The sequence below is a fragment of the Hypoxylon trugodes genome (assembly GCF_022578975.1).
Source record: "Hypoxylon trugodes strain CBS 135444 unplaced genomic scaffold F4822scaffold_5, whole genome shotgun sequence".
NCBI classification, from domain to species: domain Eukaryota; kingdom Fungi; phylum Ascomycota; class Sordariomycetes; order Xylariales; family Hypoxylaceae; genus Hypoxylon; species Hypoxylon trugodes.
In genome coordinates this window covers 2,270,206-2,292,948 of record NW_026250020.1, presented here as the reverse complement: position 1 = coordinate 2,292,948, position 22,743 = coordinate 2,270,206, and the positions used below count along the sequence as shown (strand labels likewise).

General features: G+C 47.8%; 5 protein-coding genes across 5 annotated transcripts; 4 read left to right on the top strand and 1 right to left on the bottom strand.

Moving 5' to 3' along the window:
• Nucleotides 1–218: 218 nt before the first annotated feature.
• Nucleotides 219–1,436, top strand: F4822DRAFT_429465 (uncharacterized protein; the record flags this gene model as incomplete). The annotated part of the gene is made up of 1 exon (XM_051461105.1): nt 219–1,436. One exon carries the CDS (start codon nt 219–221, stop codon nt 1,434–1,436), a length of 1,218 nt encoding a protein of 405 aa, XP_051314621.1.
• Nucleotides 1,437–2,558: 1,122 nt separating this feature from the next.
• On the top strand, nt 2,559–4,224 carry F4822DRAFT_404139 (uncharacterized protein). The gene is made up of 4 exons (XM_051458172.1): nt 2,559–2,804; nt 3,029–3,259; nt 3,320–3,413; nt 3,555–4,224. Exons 1-4 carry the CDS (start codon nt 2,794–2,796, stop codon nt 3,759–3,761), a joined length of 543 nt encoding a protein of 180 aa, XP_051314620.1. The 5' UTR covers nt 2,559–2,793; the 3' UTR covers nt 3,762–4,224.
• Nucleotides 4,225–5,813, bottom strand: F4822DRAFT_404137 (Apc15p protein-domain-containing protein). Its single transcript, XM_051458171.1, has 2 exons — nt 5,596–5,813; nt 4,225–5,532 (listed from the first exon to the last, which is right to left on the bottom strand). Exons 1-2 carry the CDS (start codon nt 5,629–5,631, stop codon nt 4,417–4,419), a joined length of 1,152 nt encoding a protein of 383 aa, XP_051314619.1. The 5' UTR covers nt 5,632–5,813; the 3' UTR covers nt 4,225–4,416.
• A 5,293-nt stretch (nt 5,814–11,106) lies between these two features.
• Nucleotides 11,107–18,753, top strand: F4822DRAFT_259998 (glutamate synthase). The gene is made up of 8 exons (XM_051454558.1): nt 11,107–11,619; nt 11,680–11,733; nt 11,795–11,835; nt 11,897–12,568; nt 12,621–15,057; nt 15,112–15,359; nt 15,413–18,041; nt 18,097–18,753. Exons 1-8 carry the CDS (start codon nt 11,495–11,497, stop codon nt 18,221–18,223), a joined length of 6,333 nt encoding a protein of 2,110 aa, XP_051314618.1. The 5' UTR covers nt 11,107–11,494; the 3' UTR covers nt 18,224–18,753.
• Nucleotides 18,754–19,399: 646 nt separating this feature from the next.
• F4822DRAFT_404127 (SPX-domain-containing protein) lies at nt 19,400–22,638 on the top strand. The gene is made up of 3 exons (XM_051458170.1): nt 19,400–20,395; nt 20,456–22,020; nt 22,079–22,638. Exons 1-3 carry the CDS (start codon nt 19,756–19,758, stop codon nt 22,154–22,156), a joined length of 2,283 nt encoding a protein of 760 aa, XP_051314617.1. The 5' UTR covers nt 19,400–19,755; the 3' UTR covers nt 22,157–22,638.
• Nucleotides 22,639–22,743: the final 105 nt, after the last annotated feature.

Below are 22,743 nucleotides of genomic sequence, written 5' to 3'. Positions count from 1 at the left end.
TGCGACACATTCCATGATAACCTCATTGGACCGCTCAACTCCAGCGCCCCATTCACCCGAATGTGTAGTGTTCCGCTTTGTTTAGCTTAACCTCACGTTATCTTCGTCTTTCTTCAACCATCCTCAATGTCTTCCACCGCTGTATTGTCGGATTTCCTCATGCTAACATGACACCTCCTAGTTTTCTCACCGGATTGAACGTCCCAAGGCAATTCACCATGTCTACCAACACCACAAGTTCCGACAATTCCGCGCAGACGGCAAGTCCGTCGGATTCCACCAGTCCATCTTCACCTGCCACTCCTTCAACTAGCCCACCTAGTACACCACCGCCTGATACCACATCTACTTCCTCTACGACTTCAGATCCAACGACGTCGCCGTCATCAACATCGACAACTGAAACTCCTCCAACCACCAGCACATCTAGCACTAGTGATACTCCCACCTCTACCCCCTCATCCACTAGTTCTACCACGTCAACATCATCACCTTCTACGACATCGACGCCAACTAGCTCAAGCATTGTATTTACTATGACTCAGGCGAGCACGGGGGAGAACGGAAGCACAGCAATTATAACTGTCACTTCGACCCAGGTGACTGCTGGTAATCCCCAGTCAACTAATCAACCCACATCCACAGATGCATCTGGCTCTATCATAACTTCCACCCCTGCCAAGTCGGGAGCTCTGGCCGAGCCGGCTAAAATTGCTGTCGCCGTTGTCGTCCCAATTGCTGCCGTAGCACTATTAGTACTTGGAGGCATCTTTTTCTGGAGGAAACGGAAGGCACGGAGGGATGCGGCGGAAGAGAGGAGAAAAGAGGTTGAAGACTACAGCTACAACCCAAATAACGATCCGACCCTACCCGATATGGGAGCCGGCGCTGGCGGTGCTTACGAAATGAAGGAAGACGGATCAGGTTACCGTGGATGGGGATCCACCACTCTTGCGGGTTCAACTGGGAGGAAGGCCTCGACTACAATGTCGGGCGGCGCAGCAGGTGTGGCTTACTCAGATGCAACATCGCCAACCAGAGGCAACTTTTCTGACACGAGATCAGGAGACGGCCTTGTAAACGAAGGCTCCAATTCACCACCAGAAGGTGAGATCCTCGGTGCTATGGGTCCGTCTGCTACGGACAACCGTGGCGGTAACGGTACCACTAACGTACAACGTGGACCGTCGAATGCCTCGTCATCTTACAGTGCTGCTGGAAGGTCCGATGGCTCTGGTGACAACGCCGGTTCATATGGAGCCCCAGCTTACCTCGATCAATACGGTGGCAATAACCCATATGCTGATGGTGCTTACGGACAACAACAGGCAGGAGGTCAACCCGTTATAAGGGACAATCCAGCTCGACGCAATACCCGCATTGAGAACCCGTCGCACTATCCTCAACAGAGCGCCGGTATCTCACAGAATTTCTAAAAACAAAAAACAGTGTCTTCGGTTTTTCATTTCTGTTCAGTTGATACCCGAACCTGGACGCAACACTACCTTACTCAAGCAACGTTATTATGTCTTCTGTGTTTTTAAGTCCTATACTTGGACTTTCTGGTGGCGTTCAGCGGTTCTAGCATACATCTTACTATCCTTTGTGCATAATATTTCTACCTACTGTCGACTTCGGATGAAATATCTTCTAGACACATTTTCTTTGGAGGATATTAAAAAACTATACAAGGTCACGGATCTTACAGATAAGGGAATGTTGTGACTGCTGTACATATTCGGAAGAGGCGAGATCTACCTATTTATCGTTTAATTCCCGCTCGTTTTATTCTCGAAGTTCCTTATTACTATGATCTAATATCAACGGCGTTATCATATATGCGAACCAACGCACCATCTGGTTGCACTATCAACCGACTGGCCAATCAACCGTTCGATATCTTCGCCGTCCGGATGGAACAGCGTCGGCAGCCTAGTCTATGAGACACGAGGAGTAAGAGGAGGAATAGGAGCTGGTGGGAAGGAGTTGAAGCGACGGAAGGGAGGTGGGGTGAAAGTGGCGGATTTGAAAAGTGGTGAGGGATCGTGAGTTGACTGGTACGGTTTCGAATCAGGCTTCTCTGGCGAAGTTCGGGCTGTCTGGGGGAACGAGTGAGGAATATAGAAACGCCTGGTATCCTGGGTTTATAATACAAATATACTGGCCGTGATACGGGCTCTTTTATAAATAACAGCCTTTTTAAACTTATATTATTCTGTACCCTCCTAGCCTTGCTGTATCAAGCCTGGTCTAGATATTCGGTGATGCTTTATTTACCATATGGACATTATACAAGAATTAAGGGAGTAAGAGGTTTTAGTAGTTTATCGAATTTCTATTCACTACGGTCTTGATGAGATGTGACGATCCAGTAAATGCGACCGATATGAGATACAGTCAGAATAGAATTGAGAGTTGAGATGGCATATGTCTAAGTGGTTAGGTGGGTAATTCGTCAAATTCCAATGGGATGAATAATTAGACTATTTTAACCTTAGACATAAGTCTATTCAGTCCTGGCATCTTTGAGGTTAAAGTTATCCCATTCCTGACTGGATGGTTTGTTCCAAGGTTTCAGTGGGGTGTGACGTCGCAAAAATCTAAAATACAGCTGCTGACGCGCCTGTAGCCACACGTGGCAGGACCTGGCAACTGCGTTTTTGAACCCCCAATAAATTAATCATACCTTATTAACTTCGGCAACTCAACTTTTTCTTCTTCGTTACGTCGATCTAGAAAAAAATTGGACAATGTCTTTTACTCTATCGTAGCCATATTTCACCAACGAACAGTATGGCATCCAGGTACGTACGGATTAATATAGCCGTCCACTGTTCTACTGGTTTGGGTACGCTTTACCTCGCCACGCCCGCCGACCCGATTCTTTGGCTTCTCTGGAACCTTCGGAGATCGAATGTAGATCGCGCCGCGCGGCAACGGAATGGGAAAAGGAGAAGGGGGAAATACTTCTCTAGAAACCAGAGTATTGTATGGATATCCGTGAGCTAACGGTGAAATGATACTGTAGATTCGGTCACTCGACACTACACCAGCGGGATTCCCGCAGCGCCCTATTCGAGGGCTACAACGGCAGCGGTAGAAATAGCGCCGACCCGACGAGACGACCGAGCCCGGCTGCGCTGGGCGGCTACGGATATGGATACCCCGGAGGCAATGGCGCGGCGGTCGGCGGCGGGAGCGGTTCGCATCTAGGCGTGGACAACAGAGGGAGTTATAGGCCGGCGACACCGAATTCGAGGTACAACTTTTTCGTATACCTCTGCTGTAAGGGGTGAGCCACTGACAATACTGTGATTAGGGGACAATATAGCGATGCGGTGCTAAACGAATTAGAAAGCCAAAACGACCAGCAGGTCGAGGGCATCTTAGGGAAGGTCAAGGTCCTTAAAGATGTGAGTTTCATACTGCTGTTGCTGCTGCGCGTAAGATTATTGTTTTCTATTGAGGCACGGGAGAAGAAATGCAAAAATAAGAAAACATGTCGAGATCTACGCAACGCTGGAGATTTATGCTAATATGGATGTGTGCCCAAGATGACAGTAGCTATCGGCGACGAAATCCGCGAGTCTTCTGCGCTCGCTGAGAAGATGAACGATACGTTCGATTCGACGCGACTACGATTGCGAGGTACTATGAATCGTATGCTTCTTATGGCCGAACGAACCGGTGTCGGTTGGAAGGTCTGGCTTGGGTTCTTCGCCGCTGTTATATTTATATTCCTCTACGTCTGGTTATTCTGATGTAGACGTCTGCGATATAAAATTACCAGTAGAACTTGCGAATTTTGGTATATCGACTACCTACCCATGAACGAAAAGATGCATATACACATACACCTCTAAAGCAAGAGACAGGGCTTAGAAAAAGCAGAGCGACATTACGACTGGCGTTGCGGCGTGTTAACATGCGAACGAATGGCACGGTTACGATACGATCGTGAAAACGAATAGGGAATGGGGATATTCTCTGAATACGGGCGGGTGGATAGGAATGACTCCGAGTGCGTACGTACGGTACGAAGTTCACGAGCATACACATGCATACCTACTTTGGTACATACGTATTAGGGGGCATTGGACATTAGACACTTACTTGGACCAGTCAAGTCATCAACATTACTACTACAACGTTTGTAATACTCAATGTATCATATCTATACATTCATACATACATCAACTACATCTTGCATTGTCTCGTTCCATTGGGCATTAATTTGGTATTAATGATACTAAGGCTAACTTGTTTGGTTCCGGAAACCATCTCATTAGGGGAGTAAGGTAGAGAAGGATGTAAAGTAGTAATGGGTATCTTAAGGTGAATGCAGATGTAAATAATGGATGAATAGAGGAAAGACGTTATGTCATGAATCATAAAATCTTAGTGTTCCTTCACGGATCAACCTCGCCCGAGACGACGGGCCGCTCCGCTGTTGCGTCGTTGTACTTCCGGGCTACTTCCCAGCATGCTGCCGTCGTGGGATAGTATATCACTAATAGTAATGCTATTACGCGTCGCATCGCTTCGCGCTAAGCCGTGCCTATATCTAGACTGCAGCTGCTGAGGTGGTTGCGGTTGGGACTGGGACGCATGCGCAGCAAAGCTCATCTCGGCTCGGTCATCGTCATTGCCACTGCTAGTGCTCAAATCCGCTTCCGAGTCCGTATGCTCATAACCTGCGTCCTCGGCTTCGGGGATGTCGTCATCTAAGTTAGCGTCCATACCCATGTCCATGTCTCCACCACCGGCTAGGTCGTCTTCTTCGATCATCTGCGCTTGGTCTTCGTCGTCGACTTCATCGTCTACGCCGTAGTAATTCACGTCGTCCCGCCCACGGGCCATGGACTCACGGAATGCATCATCGGCTTGGCGCATACGCTGCGCCATAAGCTGCTGCTGCGTTCGCGCGACTCTCTGCTCCTGATCTTCTTCCTCTTGTTCATCATCATCTTCTTCGTCCTCATCCTCTTCATCATCAGACCCAGCACCAAAATCCGCATCCTCGGCTTCTGGTATATCATCGTCCAAGTCCCTAGCCCCGTCTAGCTGCACGTCGTCCATAACACCGTCATCCCCACCTTCACCGCCTTGCTGTACATCATCCAGCATAGCATCGACATCACCACCCACACCCACACCAGCAGCTTCCGCTTCAGCGAGTTCTTGCGCGAGGGCTTCGCGCCGCATGGCTTCGGCGTGCTCCTCCGCCTCCCGACGCTCTTCGCGCAGCTGGTGCAGGGTCTTGGGCACGCCGAGGGGTTTCAGCCATGTGCTTCCGAAACTCGCTACATTTTGCCTTCGCCGTTCCAGGTTCTGCTCATCGGACCGGAGACGCGCGAGCGGTGAAGCTTCGATTAGGTGGCGTGCCCCGCGGTGGTTAGCCCCGGTGGCGCCGTCTTGTTGTTGTTGCTGCTGTTGCTGTTGGTGGTGGTGTGGCTGGTTGTTTGGGGTGTAGGGGTCGAGGTTGGGGGTCGAGAGGGGATTGCGGGTTGATGTGTACCATAGTGAGTGTGACTGGGTGTGTAGATTGTGGTTAGCTGTTTTACCTATATGAGACGTGTTATAGGAGGTACTCACATCGCGTGGTGCTAGGTCTGGAAGGAGGGACAACATGCTTGCTATGTCCGGCAAATGTTGCAATTGATCGCTTTACGAGGTAGCCGGATAAGTAACCATGCCGTATGGTCCTCTGCGTGTCGAATTGGGCGGAATGAAGCTGCTCTGGAAAGACAATTCAGGGATGTGTTGCGACTGGTGCGGATTTGCTAAATCTAAATCTGGGGTTGAGTGGGATGTATTTTTGAGGCTCCAAAATTATTACGGTTTGTTATTACTAATCATGACATTTTGCCTTTTGTCAACGCACTTTCCTATCCTATTATATTCTACGTTATACTAATCCAAATGTGCTGCTGTATAATTAAATTTATGCACCCGACTTATACAGACCAATTCCATTATTTATTCAATGTTGTATAACCATTTTGGTTCCTCATTTGGAGCAACCTCAGTTGAATACTCAGATCGCGATCGAGCACCAACTTATATAAACATACATAAGAAAGAAGCATGTGATCAGGTACCTCGAATGGATGTATCCACATATGGAATTTCCCATTCGCAAAAGTCTCGGACCCCAAAGTCAAGTGCTTCTTGCAGCCTGCGATACAACTGTCAGTCTATACTCTTCTGGTATAGTAATTTATGTGCTGTCACTCCGGGTTCTGCTCGGAAGCAGGCTGGGCAGGTGAGTGATGAGGACACATTCATCGTAAGTTGCTGAACTCCTCTTTTTTGCATGCCATCTCACATCTCATCCCGTGCTGGCGACAAGTCAAGTCGTAGCAAATTACGCTTACGGGCTAATAGTAATATAGATGATATTTTCATCAGGTAATGAGAATTCGCTGAAATTTGCTAGTCAAGGGAATCGTACGGTTTGACTAGCAGCGGTGAGAAGGGCCGCGGGTTCATGAAACAGACAAAACAGACAAAACGAACAAGTAACTACCTAAAAAAGTAGGTATTTGGCATATTTGGGCCGTCCTCCATGGGGCTTGTTCCTCGACTACGGGATTTTTCGGAACAGAAAGTGGGCATTTTCGTGCTTGAAAGGAAGATGAACGCGTCCTCCTCATTATTTCGTACATTTCGTACATATGTAGCGCACGTGCTAGGGGCTTGACCCGCCGCCCGTCAGCCCTCTCTAATTAAGTCCGCCCCGCTCCCCTCCGCGACGCGCAAGGATTAGGAGGGGAGGCTTGTAGTTCCTCTGAAAGCTTATTCCCACAAGGCCGATCTCGCTTCGATCCTGCCACTCTCTCTCGGTCGACATCGGAAGTCGTACAAGTAATATATCGGTGACTAGATGTCTACCAACTCACGTCCGAATACAAACGCCGTGTAAGTATGCGAACGGGTGTAAACTGGAAGTTTCACGAAAGAATATAGCCCTCCGTAATGCGTGACACCCGTACTCGGGACGAGGTAATGGTTCTATCACATATTCGCCGAGATCTAGATTGAGTCCGGGTCTCCGGCCTTGCTAGCGGCTCGCAGGGAATTGCTAGCGCGAGATAACACTCCATCACCTATAACCAAGACTCTGATTGGTGGATTCTGGCTATTTACTGCTGTCGATTCTTTTACTTACGGATTTATAAAGGGAACAAAGGGTATTGAGTACAATAACACGGGAGGTCACGCGGCCAAGAAACTTTACTATGTAGCCCCCAGGTCGTAATACCCCAGTCGCATCCTTAACCACACGTACTATCCCTGTATCTACTGTACCTAGGTATGCACATGCTAAGTGTATTTTATGTATGTAACTTTGCCGCCCCGTTCTACATACATGATACATCTACCTAAAATCCAATGCAGGTTCAACCTGCAGAAATTACGCCGAGTAAAGTTAGGAATTCGGTTTAGAGAGCTGCTTCCTACATAGACCCAACAAGTCTAGAGCTGCTTCTTATTGGCTGGGCACTTTTATTATTTCTACCCGAACAAAGTTGTACAGTATGTAGGAATTGGAGCACAGCCTACGATACAACCATCTATAGAACCATTTTATAGTTCAAAATCTCCTCTCGAATTCCTTCGGAGATAAGCTTAATCCATAAGGCTACACACGGTTGAAGATATTTCTTCTTGAAGTTAGCACCAGCCTATTCATTACTTGCAAGGACAACTATAAGTATTTTTTTCTGCACGGATTTTATTCTTAATAGATGGACTCTTACATAGTACAGACGAATTGCTGCGTCGGCTCGACACCAAATACGACTTAGTTGTTTGCGGGATATATTGGCATTTCCACATTGATCGAGGAGCGTACGCACATATGTGAGACACCCGAGGAATGAGGCATCTTGGTTATTGTATGATTCCCCGTGTCTCCTTACTATGGTTCTCAAAACAGATTTGTCTGTCCATAATGGTGAGAGACCCCACGCTGCCACGCAGCACCGCCCAAATGGAGGCTCTCGTAAGCGGATTCGTCCTCGCCCGGACCCTGTCACCCGCTACATTGTGAAGCTGCATTACTACTACAATACCTGCCTATATACAGTATAATGCATTACTAGTGTTCCGCAGTAGCGGGTGACGCGACATCGGACCACGGAAGCGAGCTTTTTTCATAATCCAAGAATCATAAAGGTTTCGCGTTGATTGGGTGCTGAGATGGACTTTCTTTAAATTCGTAGTGCCTCATTCGACGCTTTAGGCCAGCTCTACGTCTTACCCGCCAGTCCCCGTACATGGAAATGGTCTCTTCCTGGATATATCCCTGCCATCGGGATATGCATGTCTGTGTGGGGTGCGCTCAGGGTACGGTTCTGGAATGGACTTTAGTTCATACGTCCATGCTCAGGCCCATGTTCATGTCCATCCAGCGCTGAGCGACGTTTTTGTTACTCAAAACTTCATTTGCGGCTACGTAGCTTTTTAAAGGAAAAAGCAAAGAAACAGGATGACCTCCGATGAACGGCAAGGAAATCATCCAAGAGTCGTTATTATTATTATTATTATTAATTTGCGAAGGTCAATCAAATGTGACCAAGTCGCATCTCAAGCGAATAGACTCATGCCTGTAAGACTCGATCCTCGGAGAACCGACTACCAATGAACCGGCGTCTTGGGTTACAAGTCAAATGCGCTCTCGAAGGCGATTATGTAGCCCTGAAATGCACCATTACGACATATATGTCTCCTGTGTAATAAGGGTCGTTTTACTTCGGATGCCACAAACGATGCTAACAAATTAATTATTCTCTTAACCAGACATCTAGAAGGACGGCCAAGCAGACAGACAGACCGACTAATTTTAAGGGCAGTAAGGGGGTATGATTTTATATAGTAGTTACAATCTCTAGTCGCTAATAGAATTTCAAGAAAAGCTACCGTCTCGCGACTCAATGGACTCTATGGATTCAATGGTATGTTGCATTTCTAGTATACGTAGCAGTGGTAACAATAGCAGTAGTAGCCCATGCACATTTCATAATACACTACATACTACATACCTCTCTATGCACACACTACTATGTAGCGAATGCAGCAAACAGCCTCGTATTTTTCACAACCCCCCAAATCTTTTGGAATTCCATCTCACCCATCAAAAACTACCTTGCACCATATCATACACCTACGTAGTCATTTCATCCAACTTACCTCTCATAACGTTTGTTTGGATCACACAGAAATGAAATTGATGCTTATTGGATGAATGAGGAGTGCGTATAAATTTGTATGTCATGTAGGTGCATATGTGACAAATTCCGAATTTGCGCGAATATTTTTTTGTCTGCCCTCCCTCGCCTGACAGCGGCACTATGGAGGCAAAGTTTAGGTTGTGGCCGAGTCCTTCTGTTTTGCGTACCAGTAGTACAAAAAAAAGGAGTACATACAGATGTGTAGTAGAAGAAATGGGCTAGTTATAGTTTACACCAAGCAACTGCCATGGACCCTGCTTAGTTTAACCAATCAGAATAGTTCATTTGTTAATCTTCAATGACTCTGCGTATGAGGTAGAGGCAACTTCGACTCCGGTAACGTCACCGAATCGAACTAGCCGCTCAGTCTAAACCAATAGACGCAAACAGTACGCCGGGGTCTGAAAGACTTGTCGTCCGTCCTTCGGCCATCTCCTTCCCCTCCCCCACTTAGACTCTACTCTTATTATTGAACGCTGGGGCTAAGAAGCGCAGTGGAGGAGGCCGATCTCTTGTTTCCCCATGTCGGGTTTCTACACCAAATTTGTTACTGACCTATATGAATAAATATTTTTTTTTCTCGACACTGGACTTGGAAATTGTGTAGAAAGCCCTTGATCGATTTCTAACCCGGCTTGGCTCCTCCTACTCCTCTCCTGTTGCTGTCACATCCATAAAAGCCAGACTTCCTGCCACACCTTTTTCTTCGAATTGCCCTCTCTTCTCTTTTTTTCTTTCTCTTGCCAGACCATTTAGCGAAATACCCAGCTTTTTGTCCCAAGAGACTTTGAACCTAGTTATCTCCTCTCGAGAGCCACCCCGCCAAGAGAGATAGCGAAAAGAGAGACAGAGAAAAGGAAAAAAAAAATAGGAGTCGCGTAAAGTTTTAACTGTGAGTATAACTATATAATTTTCTCTATTAATTCATTATAATTCCCCAACTTGCAACACCTCAACCTGGTTCCTCAATGGCCGCAATTACGAAGAACAACGAAAATAGACCTGGAATGCGGAAAACCTGGACGGTGGCACCTAAACCCAGAAACCGGGAATGGGATAGGGAAAAGCGAAAGCGATCAACAATTCGATGTACCTATGGATTTATGTCGGTTGTCAGGACTGGCGTTCGAGGGATAGGGTAATGCTGCGTTGGATGATGAGTGAGGCATTCTGTCTCCATCCAAATGCAGAAATACCCCGGTCCCTCTTATTGCTACCCTACGGATGATAACTGAAAGTATCGGCACCAAAAAAGACATCATATGCACGATCTCCAACCTATCAGACGCAAGATCGATAGCCGCATGGTTTCGTTTGGAAGCTTCGCAATTGGCTGCTATCGTATCGCTCCCCACGCTACCACCGTGCGAAAACCAATGATTCAACAGTCCGATTTCCTGATTCAGGCTGGCCTCTACATGGGTATGTCGTGGTGGTTTGTCCATTCAAAGCTCAATGACGCCAGTGGTGCATATGGGTAAAGCAACACAACACACACTGAAGGGCAAAAAAAGAGAGCTAAGGCTGTCCAACGCTCTTTTGTTCTCCTTTATTTCCCATCTTGTGTTCACAATAGCACATCTATCCTAATAGCGGCCGGCGTTCCTCCTTATTCTCCCGCCAAGTGGATAAAAATGGCATTTTTACTGGGTACTAGAAAGCGGAAGGGGAGGAAAAAGAGCAAGATGCTTCTTGCCACAAGAACTTCGTAACCCGCCTCACTTTCCTTCCCAAGTGGTTTCCCCGCGGAGCCCACTTTGGTCGTGCTTGAACAAACCTGGACCTAGAGCTGGATAGAGTTTCGTCTTCTACGCTCCGGCTGCAGGCATCACATGGCAAACTCCACACACTCTACCTAAGATGGAGAAAGAGCGATAGATAAAGGCGAGAGGATAAAAAAAAGTATCAGTCGTCAATCGTACCTATCACCCCGCACTCTTTTTTCTATCCTCCCAATCCAACGCCGTCACTCTGGATCACCCAATATCGAATGTTATCCGGATCGCCATTGGACCAACCTTGTTCTCTGCATTATCTTTCACGTTATCATCGTTCTTTCGCATCTGCCGATCTAAAGCCAAGTTATCAAACGCTGACATAAAAATTGTGAATTAGCTAGACCTGACGTTTAAGCAGCGTCAGCTGCTCTCATTCGCCGTATACACACAGGGGCCGCGTCTCTCGAGGCATCTAGATACCTCCGACCCTCTCTCTATTACTTTTCACCTCCAATTGGCCCTATTGTTCTCTTGCCTGACATGGGCCTTCCTGCCGACTTCGACGATAGACAAACACAGTTAGAGTCCGAGGCCGAGGCCTACCATCCTTATGAATATCAAACAGAGAATAACGACTCCTGGGCTGGCGCCCTGCCGGTGAAGCAGTATGTGTCAAGTGAATAAATAAAAGGCGATGTGATCATATAACTAATCAAATCGTATAGAGGATTGTACGATCCTAGCTTCGAAAAAGATGCATGTGGTGTCGGTTTTGCCTGGTACGACAGTTACACAATTGTGCCCCGTCTAAAGCAACAATTTCACTAACCATTTACGTAGCCACATCAAGGGCAAGGCAAGCCATAAAATCGTCAGCGATGGTGAGTTATTAATAAACATCACCATATTATATGCCCATGTCAATATACTAACATTTTGCAGCCCGCAATCTCCTGTGCAACATGACCCATCGTGGTGCGGTTGGTTCTGATGCTCGAGACGGTGATGGTGCTGGTGTCATGACTTCGATTCCTCATAGGTTCTTTATCAAGAATTTTGAGAAGGAGGAAGGCATTAAACTGCCTCCTCTGGGACAATATGCCGTGGGAAATCTTTTCTTTAAACCAGATGAGGAGACGTTGCAGGAGTCGAAGAGGCAATTGGAAGATATTGCCGAATCGCTCGGGTTAAGAGTTCTAGGTTGGCGATCACCTCCTGTAGACTCTTCTCTCCTTGGTCCTGCTGCGTCCTCGCGAGAGCCATTTATTCTCCAGCCCTTTGTTGTTCTTGCATCTGCGTATGGCTCTGGAAATGCTCCTGAAATGACGGACCCAGAGAAATTCGATGAACGGCTGTTCGAACGACAATTGTATGTCCTTCGAAAGCGTGCTACCCACTCCATCGGCCTTCATAATTGGTTTTACTTGTGCTCCTTGTCAAACAAGAACATTGTCTACAAGGGACAACTTGCCCCCATCCAAGTTTATCAGTATTACCATGATCTGGTAAATGCCGATTACGAGGCTCATTTTGCCCTCGTACACTCTCGTTTTTCCACAAACACCTTCCCTTCCTGGGATCGTGCTCAACCACTGCGATGGGCAGCTCACAATGGTATGTGTAGATCTAGAACTCCAATAGCCTTGTACGTCTAACATTACTTCAGGTGAGATCAACACCCTTCGCGGTAACAAGAACTGGATGCGTGCCCGGGAAGGTGTAATGCAATCTGATATATTCGGTGATGAGCTTGAGCATTTATACCCGATTGTTGAGGCTGGCGGCTCTGACTCGGCTGCTTTTGATAACGTATTAGAATTGCTCACCATCAATGGCGTCCTCTCGCTACCCGAAGCAGTTATGTTAATGGTCCCTGAGGCCTGGCAAGGTAACACCGCCATGGACCCCAAGAAAGCTGCATTTTACGAATGGGCCGCATGCCAAATGGAGCCTTGGGATGGCCCTGCTCTCTTCACATTCGCTGATGGACGATTCTGCGGTGCCAACTTAGACCGAAATGGTCTCCGTCCCTGCCGATACTACATAATGGACGACGACCGTATAATCTGCGCTTCCGAAGTCGGTACTATTCACGTTGACCCCGAGCGAGTTATCCAAAAGGGACGATTACAGCCAGGTCGTATGCTGCTAGTCGACACTCAAGCTGGTCGTTTGATCGACGACTCGGAGCTTAAGTCAGCTGTGTCTAACCGCAATGACTTCCGATCTTGGATCGACCAGGAGCTTATTAGCCTGCCCAAGGTTCTAAGCCGTGTATCGGGAGAGCAAGCAATTGACGTTGCAGCGAAGCTCAATGCCACACGCCTCCAAGAGGACCCTATGCTACTTGCATTCGGATATACCTATGAACAAGTTAGCTTACTCCTTGCGCCGATGGCGTCAGACGAAAAGGAAGCATTGGGATCCATGGGTAACGATGCACCGTTAGCTTGTCTTTCTCAGGCTCCTCGCTTGCTTTACGAGTACTTCCGACAACTTTTCGCTCAGGTCACAAACCCTCCTATCGACCCGATCAGAGAGTCTATTGTCATGTCGTTAGAATGCTACGTGGGACCGCAGGGTAACTTGCTTGAGATGGACCCCTCTCAATGTGCTCGATTATTACTGCCAAGCCCCATCCTCTCTATCCCCGAATTCAACTCCTTGACCAACATGTCCAAGTTGTACCCTGACTGGACGGTGAAGACAATTGACCTTACGTTCCCTAAGTCAGACGGTGTTGCTGGTTACATGAAGCACCTCGACTTCATCTGCGATGAAGCTACTGCTGCCATTGAGGCTCGAGACAGAATTATCGTACTCTCCGACCGAAAAACATCCGCCGACCGCGTTGCTGTATCATCTCTCCTAGCTTCCGGTATGGTCCACCACCATCTTGTCAGCAACAAGTGGCGATCTATGGCCGCCATTGTTCTCGAGACAGCCGAGGCACGTGAAGTCCACCATATGTGTGTCTTGCTCGGTTATGGTGCAGATGCCGTCAACCCATACCTTGCTATGGAGTGTATTCTGAAGCTCAACCGCGAAGGCTTGATCAGGAAGAAGCTCTCCGATGATACTCTCATCGCAAACTACAAGCACTCTTGCGATGGTGGTATTCTCAAGGTCATGAGCAAGATGGGTATTTCAACCCTGGCCAGTTATAAGGGTGCTCAGATTTTCGAGGCACTTGGTGTCGATGACGAGGTTGTTGAGCGATGCTTCAGGGGAACTGCTTCGCGTATCAAGGGTCTCACTTTCGAGCTCATTGCCGAGGATGCATTCCGCTTCCACGAGCGTGGTTTCCCTTCGCGTCAGACTGTTAGCGTCCCTGGTCTGCCCGAATCCGGTGAATACCATTGGCGCGATGGTGGTGAAGCTCACATAAACGATCCTACTTCGATTGCAAATATCCAAGATGCTGTCCGCACTAAAAATGACAAGTCGTATGAGGCATACTCCCGCTCGGAGTATGAACAAATCAAGGCTTGCACGCTACGTGGCATGCTTGATTTTAAATTTGAGGAGAGCAATCCCATTCCAATTGAACAGGTAGAGCCTTGGACTTCAATTGTTACGAGATTCTGCACAGGTGCCATGTCTTATGGTTCGATCTCCATGGAATCTCACTCTACTCTAGCCGTCGCGATGAACCGATTAGGCGGAAAATCGAACACTGGTGAAGGTGGAGAGGACCCTGAGCGATCACAAGTCATGCCAAACGGTGACACAATGAGATCGGCTATCAAGCAGGTCGCCTCTGGGCGTTTCGGTGTGACCTCAGCTTACCTTGCCGATTCCGATGAGCTACAAATCAAGATGGCACAAGGCGCCAAGCCTGGTGAAGGTGGTGAACTTCCCGGTCACAAGGTTTCGAAGTCCATTGCCCGAACCCGTCACTCAACTCCCGGTGTCGGTCTTATCTCGCCTCCTCCTCACCACGATATCTACTCCATTGAAGATTTGAAGCAGCTCATTTACGACCTTAAGTGCTCAAGCCCCCGATCTCGCGTTTCCGTTAAGCTGGTTTCTGAGACTGGTGTTGGTATTGTCGCCTCTGGTGTCGCCAAGGCCAAGGCCGACCACATTCTCATTTCTGGACAGTGAGTACTAAAAATCTTAACGGTTTTCTGATTTTTGACTAACAATTTCTTTAGCGATGGTGGTACTGGTGCTAGTCGATGGACTGGTATCAAGTACGCCGGTCTTCCCTGGGAGTTGGGTCTTGCTGAAACCCATCAGACGCTCGTCCTAAACGATCTCCGTGGCCGTGTTGTCGTACAAACTGATGGTCAACTCCGAACTGGACGCGATGTTGCAATCGCCTGTCTGCTTGGTGCCGAGGAATGGGGTTTCGCTACCACTCCCTTGATTGCCATGGGTTGCATTATGATGAGGAAGTGCCGTAAGTGGATTCTATGGTCTCGAAGCTATGATTGGGTTACTAACATTTTATAGACCTGAACACCTGCCCTGTGGGTATCGCAACACAGGACCCAGAACTTCGCAAGAAGTTTTCTGGCACCCCTGAGCACGTTATCAACTTTTTCTACTATGTCGCCAACGAGCTCCGAGCCATTATGGCTCAGCTTGGTTTCCGCACCATTAACGAAATGGTTGGACACGTAGAATGCCTAAAGGTCCGAGACGATCTCCGAACCAACAAGACTTCTAACATCGATCTCTCTCTCATTCTTACGCCTGCTCACAAGCTCAGACCTGGTGTTGCTACGTTCAACGTTCGAAAGCAGGACCACCGTCTATATGTCCGACTAGACAACAAGCTCATTTCGGAAGCTGAGTTGACTCTTGATAAGGGACTTCCATCTCGCATCGAGTGTGATATTGTCAACACCGATCGTGCTATGGGTACATCTCTTTCCTACCAGATTTCGAAGCGCTATGGAGAAGCTGGTCTTCCAATGGACACTGTCCATGTCAACATCAAAGGCTCCGCCGGTCAATCTTTCGGTGCCTTCCTTGCTCCTGGTGTTACATTGGAATTGGAGGGTGATGCCAACGATTACGTTGGTAAGGGTCTCTCTGGTGGACGACTCATCATCTACCCTCCCCGGTCGGCTGTTTTCAAGGCTGAGGAGAACGTTCTTATCGGTAATGTGTGCTTATACGGAGCGACTAGCGGTACTTGCTTCTTCCGTGGTGTCGCTGCTGAGCGTTTCGCCGTCAGAAACTCGGGTGCCACAGCCGTTGTCGAAGGCGTTGGTGACCACGGTTGTGAGTACATGACTGGTGGTCGTGTTGTCATCTTGGGAAGCACTGGTCGTAACTTTGCTGCTGGTATGTCGGGTGGCATTGCATACGTCCTAGACATTCACGACGACTTTATTGCCAAGCTGAACATGGAGATGGTTGAAGCCTCTGAGGTTACCGACCCCACTGAAATTGCTTTCCTCCGGGGCCTAATCGAGGATCACCACCACTACACTGGATCCGAGCTGGCTGCTCGTATCCTTGTAGACTTCAACAGGGCACTCCCACGTTTCGTTAAGGTTCTTCCCGTAGACTACAAGAGAGTCTTGGAGGAGGAAGCCGCCAAGGCTGCTGAGGCTAAGCGTGCTGAATACAACTTACCTATTGTTTCTGGTGTCCAGGCAAAGAAGGAAGAGAAGGCCGCCAAGCTCCAGGATATCGAAGAGACAGTTGGTGATAATGCGGCTGAGAAGAAGCGTGCTCTCGTCCTTGACAAGACTAAGGGTTTCATGAAGTACCAGCGACGATCGGAGAAATATCGTACTGTTAAGACCAGAACGAAGGATTGGGCTGAGCTTTCTCAACGTCTAAACGAAGACGAACTTAAGTACCAGTCCGCCCGATGTATGGACTGTGGTGTTCCCTTCTGTCAATCCGACACGGGTTGCCCGATCTCCAACATTATTCCCAAGTGGAACGAGTTGGTCTTCCAGAATCAATGGCAAGATGCTCTCAACCGTCTGCTCATGACCAACAACTTCCCTGAGTTCACTGGTCGTGTTTGCCCTGCTCCTTGCGAAGGTGCCTGCGTCCTTGGTATCAACGAAGACCCCGTAGGTATCAAATCCATCGAGTGCGCGATTATTGACCGTGGTTTCGAGATGGGTTGGATGGTCCCGCAACCTCCTGAGGTCCGAACTGGCAAGAAGATTGCTGTCATTGGTTCCGGTCCTGCTGGTCTTGCTTGTGCCGACCAACTGAACCGTGCTGGACACACTGTCACTGTCTACGAGCGTGCTGACCGAGCTGGTGGTCTTCTCATGTATGGTATCCCCAACATGAAGCTTGATAAGCGTGTCGTCAAGCGCCGAACGGACTTCATGGCTGCTGAGGGTGTTCAATTCAAGACTGGTGTTACCATCGGTGAAGATATCACTTTGATGGACCTCAAGGCCAAGAACGATGCTGTTGTCATCGCTACCGGTGCTACTGTTGCCCGAGACCTTCCGATCAAGGGACGCAACCTTGAGGGTATCCACTTTGCTATGGAATTCCTACATAAGAACACCAAGTCTCTGCTTGATTCTGAGCTGGCTGACGGTGCTTACCTCTCTGCTAAGGACAAGCACGTCGTGGTCATTGGTGGTGGTGACACTGGTAATGACTGCATTGGTACCTCGGTTCGTCATGGCGCCAAGTCGGTTATCAACTTTGAGCTTCTCCCGCAGCCCCCGCCGCAGCGTGGCCGTGACAACCCTTGGCCTCAGTGGCCTCGCATCTACCGTGTCGACTATGGCCACACCGAAGTGGCTCAGCACATGGGCAAGGACCCTCGTGAATACTGCATCATGTCTGAGGAATTCGTCGACGATGGCAGTGGACGTGTCAAGGGTATCAACACCATTCGTGTTGAGTGGACTAAGTCTGCTACTGGCGGCTGGGACATGAAGAAGCTTGAGGACACTAAGCAATTCTTCCCTGCTGACCTCGTCCTCCTCTCCATGGGTTTCCTGGGTCCCGAGGCTCGCGTTCTCGGCGAGGAGATCGAGAAGGATGCGCGCAAGAATGTCAAGACCCCTGCCGGTTCCTACGCCACCAATGTCCCGGGTATCTTCGCGGCTGGTGACTGCCGCCGCGGTCAATCTTTGATTGTCTGGTAAGTTAATGCATAAAATTGTTTGAAATGGAATTGAGCTAACAATACTGCACAGGGGTATCAACGAAGGACGACAAGCTGCTCGTGAGGTCGACTTGTACCTCCAGCACTACACCAGCTTGCCCGTCACTGGTGGTATCGTCAAGCGAACGGCCCAGGAGATCTTCAGCGTCGCCGCATAAGAAAAAAAAAACTGACAAACCAAGAAAAAAAAGTATTAAAAACCATGCGATGTTTTCCTCAACGAAAATGGGATAAACACAAAAAGAATTATGAGATATATGTATAGCTATGTCACAAAAACATTAGATTTTGGACAGGCTCGGTGCTTTTCAAAAAATCATCAAGGCGGGTGTGAACATATTGATATTTTACGAAGTGTTCTTCTTATGATACCACGAATAAAGGGGACGGAGAAGAGGCAGAAAATTAGGCGAGAATGTCTATGTACCTTATGCAGGCAGGCGGTCTCAAGGGGAAAAAGAATGCCTGGCTCTGGGGTGGCTCTTTGAATGCTGCTTGCTGATGCAGCATAGAGTTGTTAACACTATACGATTACGATATGTGCATGGGATGCGATGATTACCAGGAGTACTGTATATACGATGATATTCTGCTTCGATGAATTTATATTATTTGTAGTTTACATGATTTTCCTTCCCTACTTGAAGTAATATCATTGATTTTCGCCAATCGAGGCACTTACACTGGGAACCATTACGTATATGCTCGTTTCTTTCTGTGCCAACAGTTTCTCCCCTCTTTTTTCATTTCATATGTCATAATTTTACTTACAATAATTTATTGTTATCCTTTAATTGCTCGCTGGCGAGAACAACTTCGAGGGGCACGTGCTCCAAATATCACATATGTTAAGCCAGTATACGATAGGTTATCCACAGCTTCTATTACATATGAGATAGCTTTCTCGTCTGATATTCCACTCTATCCTAGCGGGCAGGCCGTAACTAGCTTTTAGCCATAAACTATCATCATAGAGGTTTTTTCCTCCTCAGGTTTTCTTAGAGTATTTTTCTTGTCCCTCTTTCTAGCGTGGTTATTAGGCCCGGTTTTGGATCTTGATGTTTTCTATTCAGGACTATGCGACAGCACGTTGCGCGGGCACGCGATCTTATTGGCGAATGGCTTTCTGATCGATATTTTTATACTATACCTATGCCGTAGATAGCGTAGTCCAGAACCTTCAAGCTAACAATATTAGAGCTTAGTCGACGGCTAGATGGCAGGTAAAAAGGTTTAGAAGATGGAGCTCTCCGAAGGAACCCTGGAACCCTGAACGAGCTAAGTATTTAAGTACCTAAGTAGCCCAGCCCCGCTCGGTAACAGTGACGAAAGAGCTCCAATTAGACGTCGCAGATCGCTGTTTATACTGTGTAAAATTATACCATGCTATGCTATGCTTGTGCTATGTAGATGTCACTTCTCTTAGCTCCAATTTCTTGATACCATCTTCCCAGCTATACAAAACGATCGGTTTGACACTTGATCGTGTCTTTTTTCCTCTTATAATTATTTTTCTGCATTTATTGTGTTTCTATCCAATTGATTTAGTCTTTGCCTTAGCCCTTATATCCATATTGCATTTGTAAACCCCGACCTCCTGATACGAGCCCCAATCGAAAATCCTGCCTCTAAACAACTAATTCCCTAACCCGACTCTTCTCGAAGCCACGAGCTACAAACATAATTCAAGATGCGCTTCGGCAAAACTCTTCGCGAGTCTATCTACCCGCCATGGAAGGACCAATACATCGACTACTCAAAGCTGAAAACCATGCTGCGAGAAGACAGGCGGGAAGACGAAGACGTGCCATGGACTGAGGACGACGAGAACCGGTTCTGTGACGAGGTCTTCAACGTACAACTCGAGAAGGTCGCGCAGTTTCAAGAGAAGATCGTCAGTGGTCTAAAAGAACGCGCCGAGGTCGCCTTCGAGAAACTCAAGGACATGGCGCCGTCGGACGATAAGCCGAAGAGCGATATCACTACGGCCCGGTTGAAGGAGCTGAAGAGCGAGCTTGATTCTATCACGAACGAGGTCAAGGAACTCAAGAAGTATAGTAGTGCCAATTATACCGGTTTCTTGAAGATTGCTAAGAAACACGACCGCAAGCGTGGTGATCGGTATAAGGTCCGGCCTATGATGCGGGTTAGCTTGTCTGAGCGCGGGTTCAATTCCGAACAGGCGTATTCGCCGTTGCTGACGAAGTTGTCGTTGATGTATTATGCTATTAACCAGAACTTGGATGATGGCGAGCAACAGCATCCGCTGGAATTGGATTTGGATAATCAACAGGAGGTGCACAATGGGGAACGTTATACCGCTCATAAATGTAAGTTGTTGGATTCGTCTCAACTTTAAATTGAATTTGGGCTAATATGGATTGTTATAGTCTGGATACACACAGACAACCTTCTCGAAGTTAAGACTGCTATTTTACGACACCTACCTGCCCTCGTCTACACCCAACAAGCTGGCCAAGAGCCTGACGGCAACGAAGACCCCAAGATTACGTCGCTCTACTTTGACAATTCCAAATTCGACCTATATGGAAGAAAGGTGGATCGTCAAGTTGACGCCTCGTCCGTCAGGCTACGCTGGTATGGACAACTCGATGCGCAGCCGGACATTGTCCTCGAGCAAAAGATCGTGCACGAGAATGGCCTTAGTGAAGAGAGGAAGTTTAACATTAAGAATAAATATGTCAAACAATTCATTGATGGGGACTACAAAATGGAAAAGACGATACAGAAAATGGAACGCCAGGGTCAGACTGCGGAGGCTATTGAGGAATTCAAGACTACGGTTGACGAGATCCAAGAGTTCATTATAAGAAGCAAGTTGGAACCCGTCCTGCGAGCCAATTACACTCGTACGGCGTTCCAAAAACCTTCGGATGACCGTGTTCGAATCTCAATCGACACTGATGTTGCTTTTATCCGCGAAGATACCTTGGATCGTGACCGACCGTGTCGCGATCCTCAGGAATGGCATCGCCGGGATATCGACAATGGCAACATGTTGTATCCATTCAAGAACATAAACCAGAGCGAGGTCTCTAGATTTCCATTTGCGCTTCTTGAGATTAAGCTGAAGGAGGAAGATGGTCGCAAGCAGCCGAGGTGGATAGAAGAGTTGATGGCTTCCCACCTTGTCCATGCAGCCCCTAGATTCTCGAAGTTTGTGCACGGTGTCGCATCTCTTTTTGATGACTACGTCAATCACCTACCGCTGTGGCTCAGCGATCTCGAAACGGATATCCGAAAGGATCCCCAGACAGCTCACGATGAGGAAGAACAGCGCAAGGCTCAGCAGGCAGAAGATGCAATGGCTGTAGGCAGTTTCCTAGGTGGCGCTAAGATCGGCTCATATAAACCAGCGACAAGTTCGCCAGTTGGGAAGTCTTATCTCTCGGAGCGAGCTGCCAGAGAATCGAGGGCGTCTGTACCTCCAACCGCCGTGAATGGCCGTGGTGATCATGATACCGAGACTGGCGACACAGACGGTACGCGGCAAAAGGGATATGGAACTCTTTCTTCCATCTTCCCTGGTTTCTCCTTATCACGGTACTCTCGAGCTAAGCGTCAACGGGCGCAACTTCCCGAAGGTGTCACAAAGCCGGAGGTTTGGCTTAAGAATGCCGGTCCGTTACAAGTAGAGCCAAAAGTTTGGCTTGCCAACGAGCGAACATTCCTTAAATGGCAGCACATCTGTATCCTCCTAGGCAGTTTAGCTATCAGCTTGTACACGGCAGCGGGAGAAAACTTCCTCGCTGAATGCATGGGCATCGCTTATATCGTGATTGCTATTATGGCAGGTGGTTGGGGATACTTCATGCTGCAGAAGCGCCGCAATATGATTATGGAGCGCAGCGGTAAAGACTTTGACAACATGATTGGGCCGTTGGTTGTCAGTGCCGCTCTTATGCTTGCTCTGATATTGAACTTTGTGTTTTCGGTAAGAAATGACCCTATGATCTATCCGATTATTGTTTTGAGGCTAACCGTTTGCTTAGTACCGGGCCGCGTTTGCAAAGTTGGATATCCATTTGTTGAATGAGACTGAAGCGGCTTTTGTTGGAGAGCTTGTGTAGGACAAGGGAAGCCGGCAATATCTGCTAGTAGTAAAGGTTACCTAGTTGTGTTACCTACATGGGTACATATGTGCTTGGGGAAAAAAAGTGTAGAAATTTGTTTGTCATGTATTGTATAGGTATCTTGGGTTATTCCCAGATGTATTGGATCTCCGGAGAAAGTTAAGAAAGTTATGCATAGGATAAAATCGGCATATTATCGAGGGCATGAATTCTCTGCCATCGAGCATAACATAGCATAACTGGTTCTCTTCGTGCAGTACAACGCCAAAAGGAAGAAAAGTCCAAATTGAGATGTGCCAGCGACGAATTATTGAGAAAGGAGTGTTGCACAAATGTTTAGGCGTTGTAAGTAAATGGGTAAGTACCTAGGTACGTGGGTAACACGTTATGTAAGCCACTGGCATGATCATTATATGATCCCGCTACTGCTAAACCAAACGCAACATTCTTTCCTGAATGGCTATCTTCGATTTAAAGCCAATGCAATGTCCTGTTTCAGCATGATGCAGCTGTTAGATACATCTGAGGCTGGACCTTTTTACTGGGTTGTGCATATGACACACACCTGCAGCTTCCTGCTTCCC